Source organism: Numenius arquata, chromosome 3, assembly GCF_964106895.1.
Source record: "Numenius arquata chromosome 3, bNumArq3.hap1.1, whole genome shotgun sequence".
Taxonomy (NCBI): Eukaryota; Metazoa; Chordata; class Aves; order Charadriiformes; family Scolopacidae; genus Numenius; species Numenius arquata.
Window position 1 is genome coordinate 41,653,401 of NC_133578.1, and position 19,933 is coordinate 41,673,333.

The 19,933-nt window shown below is 42.6% G+C and overlaps 1 protein-coding gene across 1 annotated transcript in view; it reads left to right on the forward strand.

The window, feature by feature from the left end:
• The window catches only part of DRC11 (dynein regulatory complex subunit 11), a 119,154-nt gene extending 99,717 nt beyond the window's left edge, over nt 1-19,437 (forward strand). Inside the window, exons 16-19 of the mRNA XM_074144753.1 lie at nt 6,816-6,902; nt 11,195-11,372; nt 14,629-14,867; nt 19,324-19,437. Of these exons, the coding sequence (XP_074000854.1) occupies nt 6,816-6,902; nt 11,195-11,372; nt 14,629-14,867; nt 19,324-19,437 (618 nt within the window). The remainder of the gene's footprint in view (nt 1-6,815; nt 6,903-11,194; nt 11,373-14,628; nt 14,868-19,323) is intronic.
• The last annotated feature ends 496 nt before the right edge of the window (nt 19,438-19,933 follow it).

The following is a 19,933-nucleotide window of genomic DNA, read 5'->3' on the forward strand; positions in this document are numbered from 1 at the left end:
CATCTGACATGTAGTATTTAATATTCACAGCTCTCAGTATACTATCTGACACACCATAGTACACCTTGTTAAAGTGCGTTGCACGCAGATGATCACTGAAAGATTCACCACATCTCCATAATCAGACACTTCTGGTCCTGTTTTCTGCAAAGAGCAACTGTGGCTGTTGTCAAGCAAGCTTTCTACTCCAGCTTTCCAGAAGTGCCTTTATATAGAGTTAGTCAAGCAGAATACAGACCTTCCACTCAAGCTTGTAGGTGAATGACAGGAAACAAGACGGTTCTTTTTCTGTTGTTATCTTATGATTCATGTAACCATCGTTAAACACCCAAGGTTTAGTAAATAAGAATTAATGGTGCTCTGTGATAAAGGTGAAGTAACCTTGCACTTTCGATTACCTATCACATCTGCAAACAACGGAATTTCTGTAATGAAAGGAAACTCTGGAGAACATAAAATGACCATTAGGAAACTTTCCGTCCATAACCGAGTGTTGGCTGCTGGCAGTTTCGTGGGAGACACCCTAAACAAGTGAACAGCATTGGAAAAAATGAAGCTTTAATTTGTTTCAGATGCAAGAGCCAAATTCTTTTTTTCCCCCCTCCCTTATTTTAGGGAGGAGACTTGCAAGAGACATACCAGCCGTGATCCAAAAGAGAGGCTTGTGTGTTACTCAAAGCAGGCATTTTAAATGTCATATGGAGGAAATGACTTCTCATACCAGAACAGGAAAACACCGGCATTTCAATCTCCCTATTCAAAGGAAATGTAAGGAAGATTAATATTGAATAAGAAAACTATTGAAAGAAGCTGCAAAAACCAAGCCCGAGCACTCGGGTTCTCCGAAGAGACACAGCAAAGCCTGCCAGGTCAGCTCTGCTTTGGAGTGAAAAGAGAGGGTCTGTCTCTTAATATAGAAGCACTTCCCAGCAGTCCCCAAAAGAAAACTCATCCTTCAAGCGTGAACCAGAACATGCTGGGATATGTCAATTAAGCCACATTTCCTATGTATTGAGCCAGCTTGAACTCAACAGAGCTCTCTGCCAGCTTGTACCAACCCATGGCTTGGCTCTCCCGTGTTCCCATTAAGGCACAAAACGCTGCAGCGGCACCACAGCTTATATAAAGGATGCGAAGAAGGGTGGCGAAGGATGCACAGAAACAAAAGCAAATCCAGAAATGGTCGAGGAGAGAAGGTGGAAGGCCTGACACAGAGGTGCAAAAATGCAGGTAGTTCCCTAAGGCTTAACTCCAAGGCAATAAAAGTGACAAGTACTGGCTTTCCATTAGCAACCCTAAGGCAGCCATCAGGTTAATCACTACCAGAGTGAGACAACCCCTCTTGGGTCCTTTACCAGGGCCACCACAGCGCACAGAAAGCACATTGTACAAAAAGCCACACATGGAAAAATGTTATTAGTGCAACACTGACCAGGCTAAAAGGTTGGGAAGGAGGTGGCCAGGAGGAAATACCAGCAGAGAAGTCGTATACATGTATCAACAGCTCAGTGTGTGCTGTGCAGCCGTCTGTACGGAACAAGGAGTTTTACAGAGCAGCAAGCTGCAGAAATATTTCAACACCATCACTCTTAGGGGACTCTGTTATCAGGCTATTTGGTTTTATAGTCACAGGTGACAGTACAAGCTACACCAAAGAAGGAATACGGTGGAGTTTAAGATTAAACGATATAATCCCAGCGTTTAGAAGCAACATAATTTTGAAGTCTGTCATTAATTTTTTTCCACTGAACCAGGTTCATTTATTTATAACCATTTCTGTATTGTCCCTTCAGACAGGTCATTTTCACACAGAATCACAGAATCTTAGTGGTTGGAAGGGACCTTTGAGATCATCGAGTCCAACCACATAAAAAAAAAACCACAACACACAAAAACAAACAAACAAGCAAACCAAAAAAAAAACCAAACCAACAACAACAAAAAAAAAAAACTGCACCAAAAAAAAAAAAAAAGCACCCACCAACTAAACCCCACACCCACAACCTCACACACAACACCCCACCACAAACCAACAATCCCGGGCACTAGAGCATGCCCTGAAGAGCCACGTCTACACGTTTCTTAAATACCTCCAGGGATGGCGACTCCACCACCTCCCTGGGCAGGCTGTTCCAGTGCCTGACCACCCTCTCAGTAAAGTCATTCTTCCTAATATCTAATCTAAACCTCCCCTGCCGCAGCTTCATACCATTTCCTCTGGTCCTGTCGTTATTCCCTTGGGAGAAGAGGCCAACACCCGCCTCTCTACACCCTCCTTTCAGGTAGTTGTAGAGGGCAACGAGGTCCCCCCTCAGCCTCCTCTTCTCCAAACTAAACATGCCCAGTTCCCTCAGCCTCTCCTCCTATGACTTGTTCTCCAGACCCCTCACCAGGTTGGTGGCTCTCCTCTGGACACGCTCCAGCAGCTCAATGTCCTTCCTGCAGTGAGGGGCCCAGAACTGAACACAGCACTCGAGGTGAGGCCTCACCAGTGCCGAGTACAGAGGCACGATGACTTCCCTGCTCCTGCTGGCCACGCTATTCCTGATACAAGTCAGGATGCTATTGGCCTTCTTGGCCACCTGGGCACACTGCTGGCTCATGTTAAGCCGGCTGTCCACCAACACCCCCAGGTCCTTTTCTGCTGGGCAGCTTTCCAGCCACTCTTCCCCAAGCCTGTAGCGTTGCTTGGGGTTGTTGTGACCAAAATGCAGGACCCGGCACTTGGCCTTATTAAACCTCATCCCATTGGCCTTGGCCCATTGATCCAACCTGTCGAGATCCCTCTGTAAAGCCTTCCGACTGCCTTTCACGGCAGTCTGAAAAACCAGGTACAGTATACCATAGTACATTGACAGAAATCTCTATGTATTTGGCATTTCCGTGCCACACAAAACTCTTCCGTTACAGTTGAAAACTGGGAGCAGTACAGTCAGCCTTTTTTCCAGGCACCCCAGAGAAATTCTTTTCTCTTGGTGCAGTTCAGCCCGCTAGAAGCCCAGATCCTTGAAGTATTAAATATCACCAGTGCTCAAATACAAAGCGTTATTTTTGTCACAAAGCAGCTTTACGCTGTCTTACTCTAATGTCAAAAAAATGAAATGCATCCTGTTGGATGACAGCATCTATAGTTACTTTCTGTCTAACAAACCAGAATGCGGTGGCATCATCACTGTAGCACTGGGATATTTGCCTGGCGAGGCTCCCACAGATAACCCAATCACGGATTTCACCCTCTCGCTGCTCTAGTTGTTTTGGAGCATTTCTGTGAATACAAACTACAGAGGACTGAGTAGTTTTAGGCAACAAATTGAGCTTCCAGAAAAAAAATCTTAAGTCTAGGGCCTTTTAAATTCAATCAAAAGCCTTCAAGTTTGGAGAAGCCTTGTGCACGTCCAGTGCAAGAATCAGGTTTCTGTATTTTTAAGTGCAGCAGTTGAACTGTTAAACTCCGGCTCTCAAGTTTGAAAAGTTTAACCCGAGGCTTTAAAAAAAAAAAAAAAAAAAAAAAAAAAAATGCTGTACGATCTTTGATAAGTGTTGATAGGCAGCAGGGCAAGAAGGCTTTTTTTTTTTTTTTTCCCATCATGATTTTCCTGAAGAGCAAGTCAAGCCTCCGTGAGGATCAGAGAGCTGTTTCCAGCAAAGGCAGCTTCTGGCTGGGTGCGGTATTAGAAGGGTTAAAGAGCCATCTGCTGGCAGCTTCGACAAATTGTTGAATGCAGCAAGGCTAATAAAATTTCAATTACAAATTAATTATGTACAGTGCATTTAATTATCCATGGATTCAAACTGTCCATGGATAATTCAAATGAAGCACTTTCACGAGGGATGTACAGTCTGCTACGTATCTGCTAACAATTTAAATTAGATGCCGATGGATTCTGCATGTCTGATCTGTCTTTAAATAAAAAAAAAAAAAAAAAAAAAAAAGAAAGAAACAGGCCCAAACACAATGTGTTGAATTTGGTCGTATTTATGTGTATCGACACCAGAAAAATATATGCAGGACACTTTATACATTTAGATCATTGCCTCAAAACAGAAAGCGTAGGAAAGTGTCTCTTTAAGAAAGAGACAGTACTGAGGTTATTCATTGTATTTCCACTTGAGTAAGTGGGGAAATAAAAGGGACAAAAAAGATGCTACATGTGACAACAGCGAACATTCTTTCTTAACTGTCAAAGGAAAGTATAGTCCGATTTAAAACTTTAGTCTCCATTTTAGAGGGCTACTAAGCACAGAAGTCATCTCTCAGCCAAATGGGGAAGATCTGCAGCTCCCTGACTGGGGCGGCCCCACTGAAAGGACAACATGGTCCCCTTTGAAGTACGCATGCAGAGTTCAACCATTGCCAACAGCTTTTATAGCCTCTGTAACCCCCCCAACCCACCCTTATTTCCCCTGTCGCATCACACTCACAGGTATGGAGAATATATTGCAGAACAGCTACGCAGCTCCCCAGCCGCCACACAGCTGCGTTACTCACACAAAGCAAAACTACCAGAAGGGGACTGTTCTCCTTAGGAAGCAAAGGCACAGCACCTCTTCGCATCAACATCAGCACATGCATTAGCAGAGAAGTGACCCTTGTCAGCAGCTGAGACGTTAACAAGGTGGTAAACGGGAGGAAAGCGGGGAGAAAGCACCACAATAACAGCAGATCCTACAGTGACAGAGCCTGTTGGGGTGGTTGTCTGTAAACTGGAGTAGACAGCGTGCCACCAGTCCAAACTTCAAGGAAAAGAGTTTCCCAGTGCCTCAACTCCTTCCTGACATCTTCTCCAGGCACACACAGAGTGGGAGTGAAAAGTGGTTGTTATCTTATGTTTCAGGAGGTAAAAGCCACCATCAGAAACATCAGAAAGCCCCAGCTGACAATCCATTCATTAGCGGTGCCAAGTTCGGTAAGGGGCTCGGAGTCAGGAGTTTCCACACATCGCAGTAGATTTCGTAGTGGGTGAATGAAATGCAAACACCGTTCTTTATAAAGCTGTAGATTTCTTGTAGCAACTTAAACTACACCTGTATTTTTCTTTCCAAGTCTTAATTTCACAAAGAACGTCGGTTATCCCGTCTCTGCTTTACAGACATCCAGGAGCTAACTGAATTCGCCCGCGAGCGCCGATAGGTAGGACCGACTTGCACCTTCTGCAGGCATCTGAGCCATTGACTAGCAGGATGCTCAGCAGAAAATCCCTAAGTCTAAGGCTGCTGCACCGCTCAGTTCAATGAAAGCCACCAGCTCGTCCTCTCAAACGTACCTTGCAGAGTGCGTGCAGGCTTACGGAAGATGCCAAACATACCTCTGAAAATAGATAAATAGGGGGTAGATAAAAAACATCTGGCCTTAAAGTGGCAGATATTATTGCTGTACAATTATAATTTGTCATTTCATTCCAGCTTACGTACTCAATACACTGCTGGACTGAGAAGTCGTCCCTTAAGTTGCACAGTCACACAACTGCATAGGTCCACACATCAGTTTCTGCAGGGGTTTTATACTATCTTTCACGATGCAATGTTTTCACTTTCAAAATCCTCATTGTTAATGCTAAACGTTTGAGTTCCTGCCTTCCAACAAAGGAAAAAGCTCATTTTTCCTTAATGAAACCATGCTGAACTCGGGAGGTACCACTTGACATAGTCTAGGACTGACGAGTTACCACAAATAAAGTGTCACATGCCGAAGATGGCATTGTTTCCACTTCACCCCATCAGCAGCACAGCAGAGTAAACGAGTTCATCTGCTATTTTTTTCCCCTATCTTCAATCCATTTTTACCGCACAGACAAACGCGTGCCTGGTGCTCCTGAAATGCATAAAAAACGAACTTCGATGGTTTGAAGAAAAGCGCTCATGACTTAATTCTCCCTGCGCTGGCTGTCAATCAGACACCGGGCTTATGGTGTATACAACCTACCGATTTTGTAAGCTTCTTCCCTGAAAGTTTCAACCGGGGGGGGGGGGAGGGGGGGGCAGGCGGTGAGCAGGACAGAAGAATGCTCTCTCTCCCTCTTGTTGCCCATTGACTCCTCGAGCCATCACTTCTGATGCCAAGCAAACGAGCATGGCTCTGAGAGCCACTGGAAAGTGATTAAAATTTGGCAGCAGAATGTCTAAACCACTGGCGTTTCTATAGCAATAGGGAGAGTGCAAGATGTGAAAAAGCCTGTAGCATTGCTGCCATCCTGCTGTGAACCAGAGGTATAGTGCCTCTGACTTGGGAGCTGGAAAGCCCATTTGTATAGAAACACACACACACACACACACACACACACACACACACACACCCCCCTTCAGATTTAACAAGTTCCATTTTAATTCTTGGGCTAAGTGCAGATTAAACGCTGTTTGGTAAAGCAGAAGATTGCGTATCAGCCTATTTTTTGCTTAAAGATTAGTACCCTCGTTTCTTATATTGCCCTCAGAAAACCGGGGAGGGATCCTACGGGCAGGGCGGTGTTCTGTCGTTTGCCATTGAACTCCCAAGTCCAGGCTTCCTTTTGCAGAACTGCGACTGAATTTGGGTTGAGAAAGGCAACATAAGCATAGCAGTCAAAGCAATCCCATTTGGGTTCGGTTCTTAATGTTAGATTCTTAACTAGAAATGGTTTGATTTGCCCAGACTGCTGAGCAGAGCCAGTGCTGCCCGTGAGCGCTGAACGTTTCGGGGGAAAAAAAAAAAAAAAAAAAAAAAGGGCTAATTTTAACTGCTGAAATATGGATTCAAAAGCATAACTATAAGCACCCAGCTATGAAATTGTAGCCATTTTAATCAACTTCTTGCCTTTCTCTCCCCCATTTTCTCTTAGGTGGCTAAGCAATTGCAGCCTTCAGTTGTGTGGATTGGAGACACAGAAAAAATATTTTCTAAAGCAGTGCAGAAAGCTGAAGAAGAGGTGAGATGCTCCTTTTTTATTCCACTACAGATAATTTCTCCTATTGCATTACAGCTGACACAAAGGGACAAGTGTATTTCTTAGCTTAGCACATACCAGTAAATCCAGACCTGCCAAAGCTTGCTTGATAATAGCTTGTCTCACTAGCATTTTTTTTTCTTTTAAGAGAGTCTTGTGACTTCTTAAGAGCCCCCAAGAGGTCACCTTTCGCTCCTAGACACCTATACTTGCTTTATTTAAAAATAGTCCAGTCACTGCTCATCAGTGCACTGAAAAGTAGAAAAGAATAATGGAGTATTTCAAAATACGAGGCAAGAAACTAAAAGTTAAGATGAGCTTAAATTGTTCAGCTCTATTAATTTGAGAAATTGGATGGAGCCGAAGTGAGCAATAAAGTAACAAGGATAAATTTCCACTGTGAAAACAAAGAGCCTATGTTAAATAGTTATGTTTACAGATTATTTTCTTTGGGCTTCCAGGAGTCCTATTGCCATTGCTTCCATTCCTTCCTCCCTTGTGCAGCTTCCCCGCTAGAAAGAAAATTAAAACACTGCCCAATAGGCACAGCGACTCAACCACCGCAGCAGATAGCGGTTCACACGAAATCCTGATTAGATTCATGCTGCTTGCAAAATATTTTACTTTTAGAGCTCCACGTGAGAAATTAAACCTTTTTTCTTAAGGCGAGTCCTGTACATTTAGACGGTGGGATGGACCTAAGGCTGGTATTTTTGGAAGAGCAATGAAGCGTCACCTTGGATGAGGCTGTTACTTCCGTGAGGGCTGTATCAACTGATGGGTGTGCAGGGGTTGATGCCCTCTAGTGGTCCCCACACCGAAAGGGAACCTTTTCTCTTTGGCTCAGATTTTGACAGCAAGTGCAGATGGGGATTAGAATTAAGACTAGGGGCCAAAGATTCCCTGGAATACTCATGATGTTTGTCCGCTATGATAACCACCAGTGTGGAAAAAAAATTCCTCCTCCTCCTGCCCAGCTCATAGGTGGGGGTATCACCTCTGCCTCTGCTATCGCATCCCGAGACCTGCAGGTATTTAACAAAAGGTTTCTTGTGGTTTTGGTGGGAGTGGATGGCTCCAGGCTTGAAATCACTCATGTCCAAGATAGTTCACAGCATAAACAACGTTTGGAGCCAGAGATCATGAAACAGGAGGGACAGGCAGTGGTAATTGGCAGTCTGGGGAGCCATCCACTAGAATTTTGGAGAAGATGAGCTAAGCTCAGCCTTCAGAAGCCAAAGGGAATGGAAGTCACTTTGCTCATCCCAGTATGATATTTATGGCACTGTGACTGAGAACCTGATACAAATAAGCCTTAAATTCTCCAAATAGCCTCTAGAAAAGTAGTCTCTCTCCAGTCCTTCCCAAAGGATGCAAAGCAGTCAAATAGCAATTACACCATGGCAAACCCAGTTGCCAAGGTTGATGTGCAAGCAGTTCAGCTACTCATAGTTAAACAAATAGGGGTCACCTTCACAATTCACCCCACTTTTCTCCAGCTCGGGTCCACATGGTGGCTGAAATCATAGCTTGGCACTTCAACAGCCCTTCTTGCTACTGACACATTTCTTTTAAAGTGGAGGAGATATTATTATCATCTTTCAGGACATATCCCTGAAATGTGTGTGCTATGGACACACTTTAGTTTCACAAGCATAACAGGAGCTACTGACACATAAACGCCAGTCTGGCTTAGTAGGCTTAACATGAGTGAAGTGTTTGGCTTGGTCTGTGATACTGGTTCAATCATTTAATATTTTAAAATTAAGATTCCTGCAAGCTAATTCCTACAAAAGGCTTGGCTTTTTGTAACCAGCTCTAGGTCAGTGGGAATCCATTAATATAATTTGTCACCCCAAAAAAATGACGTTCTAAGTACCGGGGGTAAATTGGGACTTATTTCCACAAGTAAGTGAAATTGGAGTCAGACAATTGTTTTAAATGTTCTCTGCATCTCCTGAAAGTCAGTTTTTCCAGCAGAAAACATACTGCAAGCCCAGAAAAGACAGTGTCTTACTTGAAGCAACTATTATCTTCTATCAGTCATTTCATTGAGATGGGATTCCTCTACACCCCCCCCACCCCCACCCCTCCAAGCCTAAAATAATTTGATAATTCCCACTTTTCTTGTAATACTGATGTCTCAAAACATCTTGGAGAAGATTGTACTTTCTTCCAATACACATGAAGAGGAGGAAAGCTTGAAGCCTATGAGTAGCAGCAGATATATAAAGCAGGGACAGTAATTTAGCCAACATAAAATGCATTAAAGTAAATCCACACTTCAGTTATTGCTGTTACCAGAGCAAAGGTGGCAAGGTTGGCTAAAAATTCCAAGGAAGATATGTAACAGCAGCTTATTTAATCATCAGAGAAGCCAAGTTCATTACCAAAAGCTTCCCAACAAGGGAATGGCAAAGTTTGGATAAGAGTTTGTGATTTGAAGTCATACCCTCAGACAGCAAACGTACTCTGTTTGGGTGTGGACAGACCAACATCCTTTCTTTCTGAGCAAGAGAAAAGCCAAGACTTCTTCTTTGCTCCAGGGCAGACCTACTGTTCTTTACAGGGCATGTTCTTTGGGAGTGATTGCAGGTGCCCCACTCTCCTAGGAGCACTCGGTGAATAGGCACAGCAAGGAGGAGATGAAAAGATGGCAGCTGGCATTGAGTGATGGCCGTAGGAATAGTTCATCCACAAGCAAAAACGTAAGCTGGATCTATCATCCTGGCAAGCAACAGTCCACACTCCAAAGCAGAACCCAAGCCCTGACGCTAAGACATGCTCAACTGATTATCATGATTAAGCAATTGGTGAAGTTAGGAAGCTGCATAGTATGACCATGAGAATAAAAAGAATGAGAAAACAGATGTAATTAAGACAATTTCAACTAGAAAATAACTGTGTGACTCTACCTGAAGACTTTTGGGATTTCTTATTGATTTCCCAATTTCCCCCCCTCTGTAGCTTTCACTCCAAAGAGCAAAGCTTTGTCCCCTTTCTGTCAGCTGTCTGCTACTGCAGACAGCAGAAAAATTTGATCACAAAAATTGAACATGTAATGTAGATTCACAGGTGTTTATTATTGCTTTCAGATGGGAAGGTTTGCAGGACATAGTTTCTTCCTTATCAACATTAAGGAAGACTGATCTGAAATTGAAGCTCAAGTTTCTCAGGGAGATGCTTACTATATAGTAAAAATAAAACAAAAAAATAATCACAAGGTGATCTAGAGAGTAAAGTTTTCATGTGAGTGTTGGTGACTTGGATATTAAGTCTCCATCATTTCTGAAAAGAGGCTTCCAAGTCATTAGACTTCTGATACACTCTCCTAGCCCAGTTATTTACTCATAGGTTTAATAACAGTAGAGTGACACCACAACAATTTGATCAAGCTTCTCCAAACTATATTTACTTGAACAATATTCTGGAACAGGTTGCCCAAGGAGGTTGTGGATGCCCCACTCCTGAATTGTTCAAGGCCGGGCTGGATGGGGCTTTAAGCAACCTGGTCTAGTGGAAGATGTCCCTGCCCATGGCAGGGGGGTCAGAACTAGATGATCCTTATGGTTCCTTCCAACCTAAACCATTCTATGATTATCAAACATAACTATCTCAATACTCTTTTTTTTTTTTTTTTTGCTCAATACTCATTTGTTCTTTAAATAGTAATTAAATATTTGTTTTAAAGTCAAATAATAAATTATTACAAAGAAATGAATCCTGAGTTCAAAGAGCTTGTGTTCTCAGGTTGGAGCCTCAGCAAGCTAGAAATCACAGCAAAAATTAAGGGAGTGTATTTTTCACATTTAAACCATGGGTAGGATTTGGTAGATCATAACCTCCAAGAGCTGGGAGGATTCCACACATGGTTACATGCCTGGCAATTTTTCTATCTGTTAAGGTCCATCAGGTACACAGGTCCAAGCAATAATTCTCCTTGAAATGGAAATCAGGATTTCCTTCTTTAAATGAGTTATTTCCTTCCTGCTTTTCAATATGAGGACCAGCAAATTCAATAGTGAAAGGCACTAGCACAAACTCACACATACATAAGCAGAAATCAAGTGTTTACCTGACTTTCAGAAGACAGAGGCTTTCTACTTAGGTTAAGCATCTAGTCTGCTTGTCCTAAATGTAACCAGACTAATAAAAAGAGAGCACAAAATCCTACTGTATATAGTGTAGCTACGTACAACTTCACCTCATTAACTCTAAGCTGTCAGCACCGATAACAACTTTTTCTTCCTTGTATTTACATGTACACGCTGAAGATGAACCCAAAACGACTGGAAAAGGTCCTCCCTAAATTCCTTAAGGCTTTGAAAGCACAGGATAGAGTGCTGCTAGTGGGAACCACCAGCCGGCCCTTCGATGCTAATCTTAAACCTTTCTGCAAAGTCTACCAAAAAATTATTCTGATTCCTAGGCCTGACTACGCTTCAAGATTTGGCAAGTATTTCAAGTGATTCTGTTAATTACTACTGCTTAAAATCCGTGCTCATTGTCTCGCTTATCCTCAGAACCGACTTTAACCTCAAGTCATACGCCAGGTGTGCATTTGCAATTAACATCTGTATTGCCTAAATTTTCAATTCCTGAAAGTTTAGGTAATACTGATACAGGCTACCCTAAAGATCAGATAATAAAAGTAGAAGTTAGGAGAAGCATTTAAAATACTGTTCTGCGGTGATTGGCATTTCTTTGTGAGTTATTTAGCACACACGGGAGTTCATCCCGAGGTGTTTTTTCCCTGTAGGAAGTATAAGACCCTATTTCAATAAACACTTTCTATTTTCAGCTTGTCTTTTGACACAAGGATTCTGAATTTCTGTTATTCCTATCCAGTTTCCATACTCTAAACACTACACCTTGGGCATCTCAATAAACGGAACCATGTCTGGAGGACTGAGTTTTGTCACTATCAAATTCCATTGTCTTTCAGATCATGAGAGAAATTGTAGAAGCATCCATGATTTTCCACGTCTAGTCTATCAAGTGGTGATAGACAGGCCCTTCCAAAGTTTGTTAAATTCATTGAGGCCCCCGCATGCTGAGACTCAAAGCTTGTAACAAAAACCCCTATTTTTTTGTTAGATCAACTAACATGGGTAGAAAGACGACAAGCTTTCAGGCATGCGAGTTTGTTTTTAGATTTGAATCACCTTGAAGTCTGCAGTAGCTCAGCACTGACTAGGAAGAAATGCTCCAAATTAAGCTTAATAATGCAAATGAATTACTGCAGAAAAATGGTAGTTTGTGCACGTCCTTCAGAAGTGGCTGGTAGAAGGGCTTTTGTTCCCAGAAGTACAATCTTTTTTTTCCCCGTGGTTTTGTCACAGATATCATGTGGTTTAGCACGCTTTTCTGGGTACTAGGGAGTGTGGATGTGATGACTCATAAGCAGAAGGGCTGTTTAGGTTCAGTCTAAAGATCATGTGAAAAAAAAAAAAAAAAAAAAAAAGGTTTTGGCTATTCAGAATGGCACCAAACACTTCAAGTTAGGACTCTTCATGGTGCGCTTCTCCTACCAGCAGCTCCTAGCATGAATATCCCTATTGATCACTACATCAAGGGAAACAGACTCCCTTCATCTCTGATGGATCATGTCCCAGAAGACCACAGAGGAGAAACCACCCTCAGTTCAGAGACCTCACTACAGTTGTACCCTTAATACGGCGTTGCTCCGCATAGTCACCTTATTACAAAATCAGGCAACTGTGGTGTGACGTCCAGTGCCTTTCATGGAAGCAACCAAGGTACCGAGATGATACAAGCTTGGGCAAGCTCAGGACAGGTTTTGACTGCCTAGCACACTGTAAATCACTCCCACATTCAGTAATTTTCGTAGTGTGGATGGGAAATGGTCTCTAAGCAAGCTAACATGTGTTTCATGTTACCTTACAGCTCTGATAAATTGCTAACAGATAAGGGACATGAGTAAGACCTAGAGAAAGGAGGTGATAGCAGCTGAATTTAGCCGTGTTCGCTTCTGGGGATTGAACTGTCACATTCTGGGATTCTCACCACTAATTCGGAGTAAAAAAAGAGAAAGAAGAAAAAAAAAAAAAGCCAGCTTAAAGAGATTTAAACTGCAAACTTCAGAATGCCCCAAAAAGTTAACTCTTGACATTTTAAAGCAGATTAAACTTGTAGCTTTACTTCTCTGACATTGTCCCGTTTGAGAGTCTGGCTAGTTCTTTAGCTCCAGCCTTCCCTGAAGTTCAATGGAAATATGATCTTTACAGTACAGAGCACTCGCCTTCCAATCTTGACAATTTTCAGTGCCTGACACCCAGTTTGAGAACTGAAGAAACTTGTTTTGACAGAAAGGCCACGACATAACAAATATTCATAGCCACAGCTACCTGTCTACTGCAACCCTTCCTTTTGTTACAAACCAGAATATTCCAGTAAAACAGTAAACATACAATGGAAATCATCAGACGGGAACATTCACCATCCTATACCGATTTCTTGCTGTTTATCACCCAGCAAATCAGTGCCTCATATTACACATAATCCTATCAGTAACAGAAGCTGTGGCACACGATATGTGGTTGCACAGAAGTAGCGCTCACTGTGGTGTTCATCAGTTCCTTTTTTTTGGTTTTTTTTTTTTACTCAGCCAGTAATGATTGAGCATAGATATAATTCAAGTGCAAGATCACAATTTGCCTGAGTGAAAAAACTAGTACAAAGTTGTCAATAGTTACGGGCACAAGCCCGTAGTATCGACATTGCGGTTGCAGGCAGAATAAGGCAGGTTTTCTCCAGTACCTGACCGCCCCAACATCCAGTACCATTAATTTTCCACCCCACATTTTCATACCACATATGAGCATTCAAACACCTGATAGTCAAATCTCAAATTGTCCATCTCATTCGGGAACCTTTTTAATCTCTATGCATAATACTTACTTTTTCCAAATGTTTTCATATAAGGCTTTAAAGGAAAGAATGGTGAGATGGCATGAAAGTTTTACTAAGTTTCTCTGAGACAGACCATTACTTTACATAGGATAAAACAAAAGATGTTATTACTCCTATTAATTTATTTTTGGAAGCAAAATCTCGGGCACTTCGCAAACATTAAGAAAACCTTCATGTCACAGAGGTTCACAGCTAAAAGATACAAACAGATTCACCATTTAACTAACAAGCAAAATGCCAATCACAGAAATTTACACCTGGCCTTTGCAACATGTGCCTGCATAGCTGGAAACCTTTGGCTTCCAAACCAGACATTGAGTCCCCATAGCAGCCCTCAGTTCAGCAGGAGTAACCTGGGGTCAGGGTCACGGAAATACAAACAGGCTGTTAATATAGGTACTTAACTCTACACACCCAGATGGGAATATTCTGGACAAGTTCTCTTTCTGTATACACACACAGGCATATTTAAATAGTTCTTTCCATTTTTACACACTTATCCACCTCACGTTCTGTGTCCTTCATGACTTTCTGAAAAGTACTGACTGGTAGCCAATAAGTGATCGCTAACGGTTTAAGAATAGATGTGCCTGAAGGTCTCTGTGCTACAAATCTGTAGGTGAAAGAAACGGCAAACAAGAAAAATTGGAATCTTGGCTTTCCTAACTGATAACTCATGTTTTCCTGTTTCAATTTCAAAATGCAAAACCAGTTCTCCTGCTTTCCTTAATGTGTTTCTTTGGCATTCTCTCTTTTTCTGGGTCCCGATGAACAGTGTTATGGAAACACATCATCCTGCAGAATGGTGGAGCAATCACCAACTTGCTGAACATAAGCTGCCTAGCAAAGGTGTCTGATGGTTTCACCCAGGGACACATTGTCCAGGCAGTGCAAGCTGTCCTGAGCGAGCTACGCCTCCTGCAGATGACTAGGAAGCCACTGAGGACTGCTGAGTTCATGACTACTCTCGCCAGACAGGACCCAGTGTACAAAGAGGAGGAAGAAATATTTAAGGTGACATTAAGAGCTGTGTTAACTGGCTGTCTTTCATCATCCCTTGCCATGTCCTTGTCCAGGCACATTTGATCTAGAGACCTGCTAATTCCACTGACGGGTTGGCACATCGCTATTTGAATGATGATGTATGGCTCAACGGCACCAAACACCCATCTCCCCCATTTTAGGATGTTTGGCAGCCTGGGCTCCTGGGCAGCTGGACGTGCCAGGCAAACGGTCATTATTACAGGCAGCAACTCCGTACGGGCAACACGCCTGGCGTACTGCTTTGCTGAACCTACTGCCTGCACCCAGCTCATCTGGAACAGGGTGGCCTTGACATGCACAGATAAATTATGGAGGTGCCATTAGTACAACGCATTGGTTCTTTTTCTCTCGGAGTTGACACGTTCAGCAAGCCTGGCTATATTATCTTGAGAAGGCAAGTAACCTGGACATGCAAGGTCCACAGGGTGGCATCAGGTTTTAAGACCTTATTTTAAATTATTTCAAACAAGAATTTTCTTATAGGAGTTTTCAGACTCATTTCAGGGTCTGAAAAAAAAAAACAGTTTCTGCCTCAAGCTCCATCCCTCTCCCCACTCTCAGGGCTATAAAATCCTGAAGGCAAAACCTAGCACGTTTGAAGTGCATTACATGTACCTCAAATGTACAGGGATCACCCCGCAAACAACTACTTTTTCCACATTAATAAGAGTAATAATTACGCTTTCTTTCCCTAGACTAGGATTATCTTTACATTGTGGTTAATTCTGCTTTCTCTGTATTGCTTTTGATTTTCCTATCCATGGGAACAGTTTCCCAGGCTTAAGTACAGGTCTACAGTTTATGTACTGTAGTTACTTCAACGTAGCTTGGGGACAGCTGAACTGGACTTGAATGCAATCAAGTCCAACGCTACAGCTTTGCAGCCCTAACACCCCAGGAAAACGGCACGACACTTGACTCGGGCACTTCAAGCCGACTAAAGGCTAGTAAAAGCCTTGGCCACTGAACAGGAAAACCCTGCTGCATACCAAGGAGCTGCAGGTGGCCCACCGGGGCCTCCAAATGGGATAGGACTTTTGTACTGAAGCTGAGAGACCCTGAAAGAGCTTTCTCAGTCCCTTACTCCCCCAGCTTCTACCCAGAACCCAGTTCTCCTGGGTGAAAAGTTTCCTTTTCGTTCTGCTCTTTGAGTCCCCTCTGGCTTTGAATCCCCACGGCGCCTTGCACAGTAAACAGGATGCGGTTTCTAACAACTTTGTCCAAGTCTTCTTCCACTGCTAACCTAATGATGGTGCATATTTCTCCCAGCCCCGTTGAATACTTTCCAATATCCATTTAGAGCCATTTGGCTTACTCAATATAGGCAGCATTTGTGATATTTGGCAAATTACTCTTTTTTTTCCTCATGCTTCCTATCTAAACCAATATCTTTCCTCGGGGAAAGTTTAATGGTTCAGTGTTGCAGCAAATAAAAAAAAAAAAAAACAACCTATAATTCCCAGCTCCAAGTAGTAATCCATTTGTCCCCTGAAACATGAGAGCTAGTACTTAGTGAAAGTTTAACTTGAAAATATTATTCCACTTACTATAAATGTGCCTGTTTTGTAGAGCACAAAGTATGCAGGCAGCGCTTCATTTTGAACACGGCTAAAATTATATTGTCCTCAGCATCCCATGGCAATCGTTTTCTTGCATTAATTACAGCCCTTAAGAAAGTATTTCCTTTTATCTGTTTTAAATTTGTTTCTCTTAAATGTCATGGAACCTTGCCCCGGCACCTGTAATAAGGCACAGGGGAAGGGAGAGGACTGTCAAAATGGCCTTGTGCATTAATTGACTCCAGTGTCTCCACCTCTTCTCACACAGAAGCCCCTCTTCCTGATCCTCTAATCATTGCCATCGCTGGACCATTTCTGTTGCTTTGCTTTGTCCTTTTTTGAAGCGGGGCAGCTGAAACGCAGTATTCCAAGTGATGATTAGCACTGTGATGAATCTTTGATTTCTATTCACTGGAAACATGAATCTCCCTGTTTGACATTTATATTCTGCCAGTGTTCCAAAAGGAATATAAATAATGCAAAATTTGTGATAATGTGATTTCTTCATTCAATTTACTCAAATTTCTGCCCCAATTATACATCCACATTTTTGAAATTATAAATTATTGCACCAGTGTGATTGATACAAATCCTTACACAGCAATAATGGTAGTCCTAGAGAAGCGAAGGGCAGCCCAGCTAGCACGCTAATGCTGCCCAGCAGCGACCGGTACAAAATACTTATATGTAAGAAAAGTCATACCGGGGACCATGGGCATCATTCCTTCAACAAGTAAACACTTTAACTCTGATCAGTCACTTACTGTCAGTAACTTACATCCCCAGTTCAGATGCTAGTACATTAGTGATAAATCTACTTTTATTTTAACCGTGTCTGAGGAGCCAGCTTCATTAATTCCCCCGTAGCAATTCTGCTAGCTGAAGAGTCAAAAGCAGCCCTTATCACATGCCAACAGGCAGGTTAATTTTCTGCCTTGAAATATATCCACAAAGAAATGGGAAGAGAAGACAACACGAGTCGCTTGGCTCCTCCTGCCACATGCAGCAGAGTCCTGTATCAGCGACTCGGAGCGGGCAGCGAGGTGACCTCCCCGGTCTGTACCCACCAAACAGAGCTTTCCACCCTACCACGCTCCCAGAAGGAGTAACAAAATCCTGTCAACAGCTTGCTATCTCCCACTTAAGGTTTGGAGAACGTTACACCTAGGACAACAAACCTTGGGGGGAAACAGAAATTTCTACGGCCTCATGGAACACCGGAGATGTTGCTCGATTGCTGGCTGCTTCTGGGGAAGTCAATTCCTCCCTGAGCCAGGAGTCACAACCACCACCTTATCTTTCTCATCCCACTCAGGTGAAGGATGAGAAAGAGCCATCTCCAGATCTCTCCCTGCCCCATCTTGTCCCAGATGTGTCCGTTCTTCCTGCCACAGGAGAACACATAGCTTGGTCTAAGATCATCTTTAGGACAGCAAAGTTCAATTGCCCAGGCCACTGCACTGGGACCCCAGGGATTGCTCCCAAACACCTCCCATGACACCATCTGGATGCGGATGCGTGACATTTTAATCAGTGGAGTCAGGGTTCTTGGAGGAGGGGTACTCAGCTAATTCAGGCAATTAGAGAAGAGATCACAGTGTTAGAGCTGCCCAGCAGCCAGCTGGACATTTGACAGCTGTCAGACTTCATTTACCTGATGACAGTATTTAATCTGCAAGACAAGAGATCCAAATAGGGTACCTGTCATCAGCCCCTTTCTGGGACCCAGAGGAAGGCTTTTAAGCAGCATGACACCAAGAAGGACCATCTGGGGCCGGGAGAGGAACATCAAGGGTTTTTCTTCACTAGATACTTCCAAGGAGTCTTCTCTCAACTACCTCTCTTGCTGCTGCCTGTCTGTAACACGCACTGGGAAACTTGACGAGGCAAACTGCTAGGGGGTAGCCTTACCAGGCTCAAGCTGGAGGCAGCATTTTGGATGAATCATGTGGAAAAGGCAGACTTCATGGGATACTGCATTGGTAGGAAGGTTGAAGATGACTGGGGGCCAGGTGAAGGGCAGAGGAGACACAGTTGTGGCATTAAATAGTGGTCTGTGGTCAGAGGAAAGACATTCATTCCTAGGGCAGTGCATGGAGGAATACAGTCAAGAAGGAAGGCATTTTATCAATCATGTCAACACCTAGAGGCATTTTAGTCTCTGGTGTAGGCAGGAGTTTGTTGATAAAGGTTCCTGCACATACATATGGGGAAAGACTAATTCCTACACACGGCTAAACTTAAAGCATCGCCTTTTCCTTCACTTTACATTATTTTCACATGGCCTAGAACTGCCGTGTTGACATTACAGTCCAGGAGCTTGGCAAGTTTGCAGAGCAACTATAGAAAAAAAAATCATTTACAAGTCACGGGACTGTGAACAGGCATCTGAAAGCAATAAACAGGTTTTTAATGTTCGGGGTTTGTTTTGCTTCTTAAGCTCTCTCGTTGAAATAAAAACTGTCTGGATTGATTTGCAGAGCCATGAGAAGTATATGCTTTGTCTATTGCCAAGTTTCAGACCAGAGGGAGTTTTGACAAGAGCTCTATACCTTGGAAATAGGGTTGATCATAGAAGTTCTGACGTTTCCATAACTAGAGCAACACAAATGGCCCAGCTAAGTATTCCTGTTAATGAGACACTCTTCAAGCAAGCAATTGCTATACTTCTTGTTATAACAATGTTCTTAAGAGATCTGAGGATTTAATTTCTGTTTCTCCACAAACCAGGAAGAATTTTAAGATTTTTTTTTTTTTTAAGGAATGCTCCATTGTACTAGTAAAAAGTTTTCTGAAGTGATCTTTCCTTTTTTTTTTTTTTTTTTTAAACTTGTATTAAAACATACACATGCTTTTTGATTCTCCAGGCTTGGTATGCCAAGACACCACTGGGTAAAGCGCGAAGCAGAGCACTGGCAGAGAGTGAGAAAGCAGGAAAAGGGAAAACAAAAGAAGGAAATAAAGGAAAAAAGAAAAACTAACTTCCTCAAGAATTTTGCATCTGACAATATCAGTCACAGCTCCACTTCACTGAAAAGGGGGAGATGTTAGGAAAGCAGACACTTCAGAATAATGCACCCCAAGATCCAGCTCTTTCAGGAAAGATGATTCCTCTTTGAATGGATTTTAAAATGTTAAAAAGTCAGGTGAGACATCAATATGACATGTAGCTCTCAGAGGATGAAGAGTTAATGACCACTGACTTGCTCGAGCATTATTTATGCTACGAGGTTTTAGGGGGCAGAGAGGTTCATTACTTAGGACTGTAACATGCCATCAGCTTTTAGGCTACACTCATTTATTTCAGCAAGTAACTCTCCTTAAAAATTGATGTCACATTAATGTCTTTCATTACTTTAATATCCTATATGCTTTATAAAACTAACTGCTTTATATATCTGTAAGTCTAATGTGTTACAGTTCTCAATAAAACTATTACAGCTATAAAGACTGCTTTTTAATTGGGATGGATTGTAA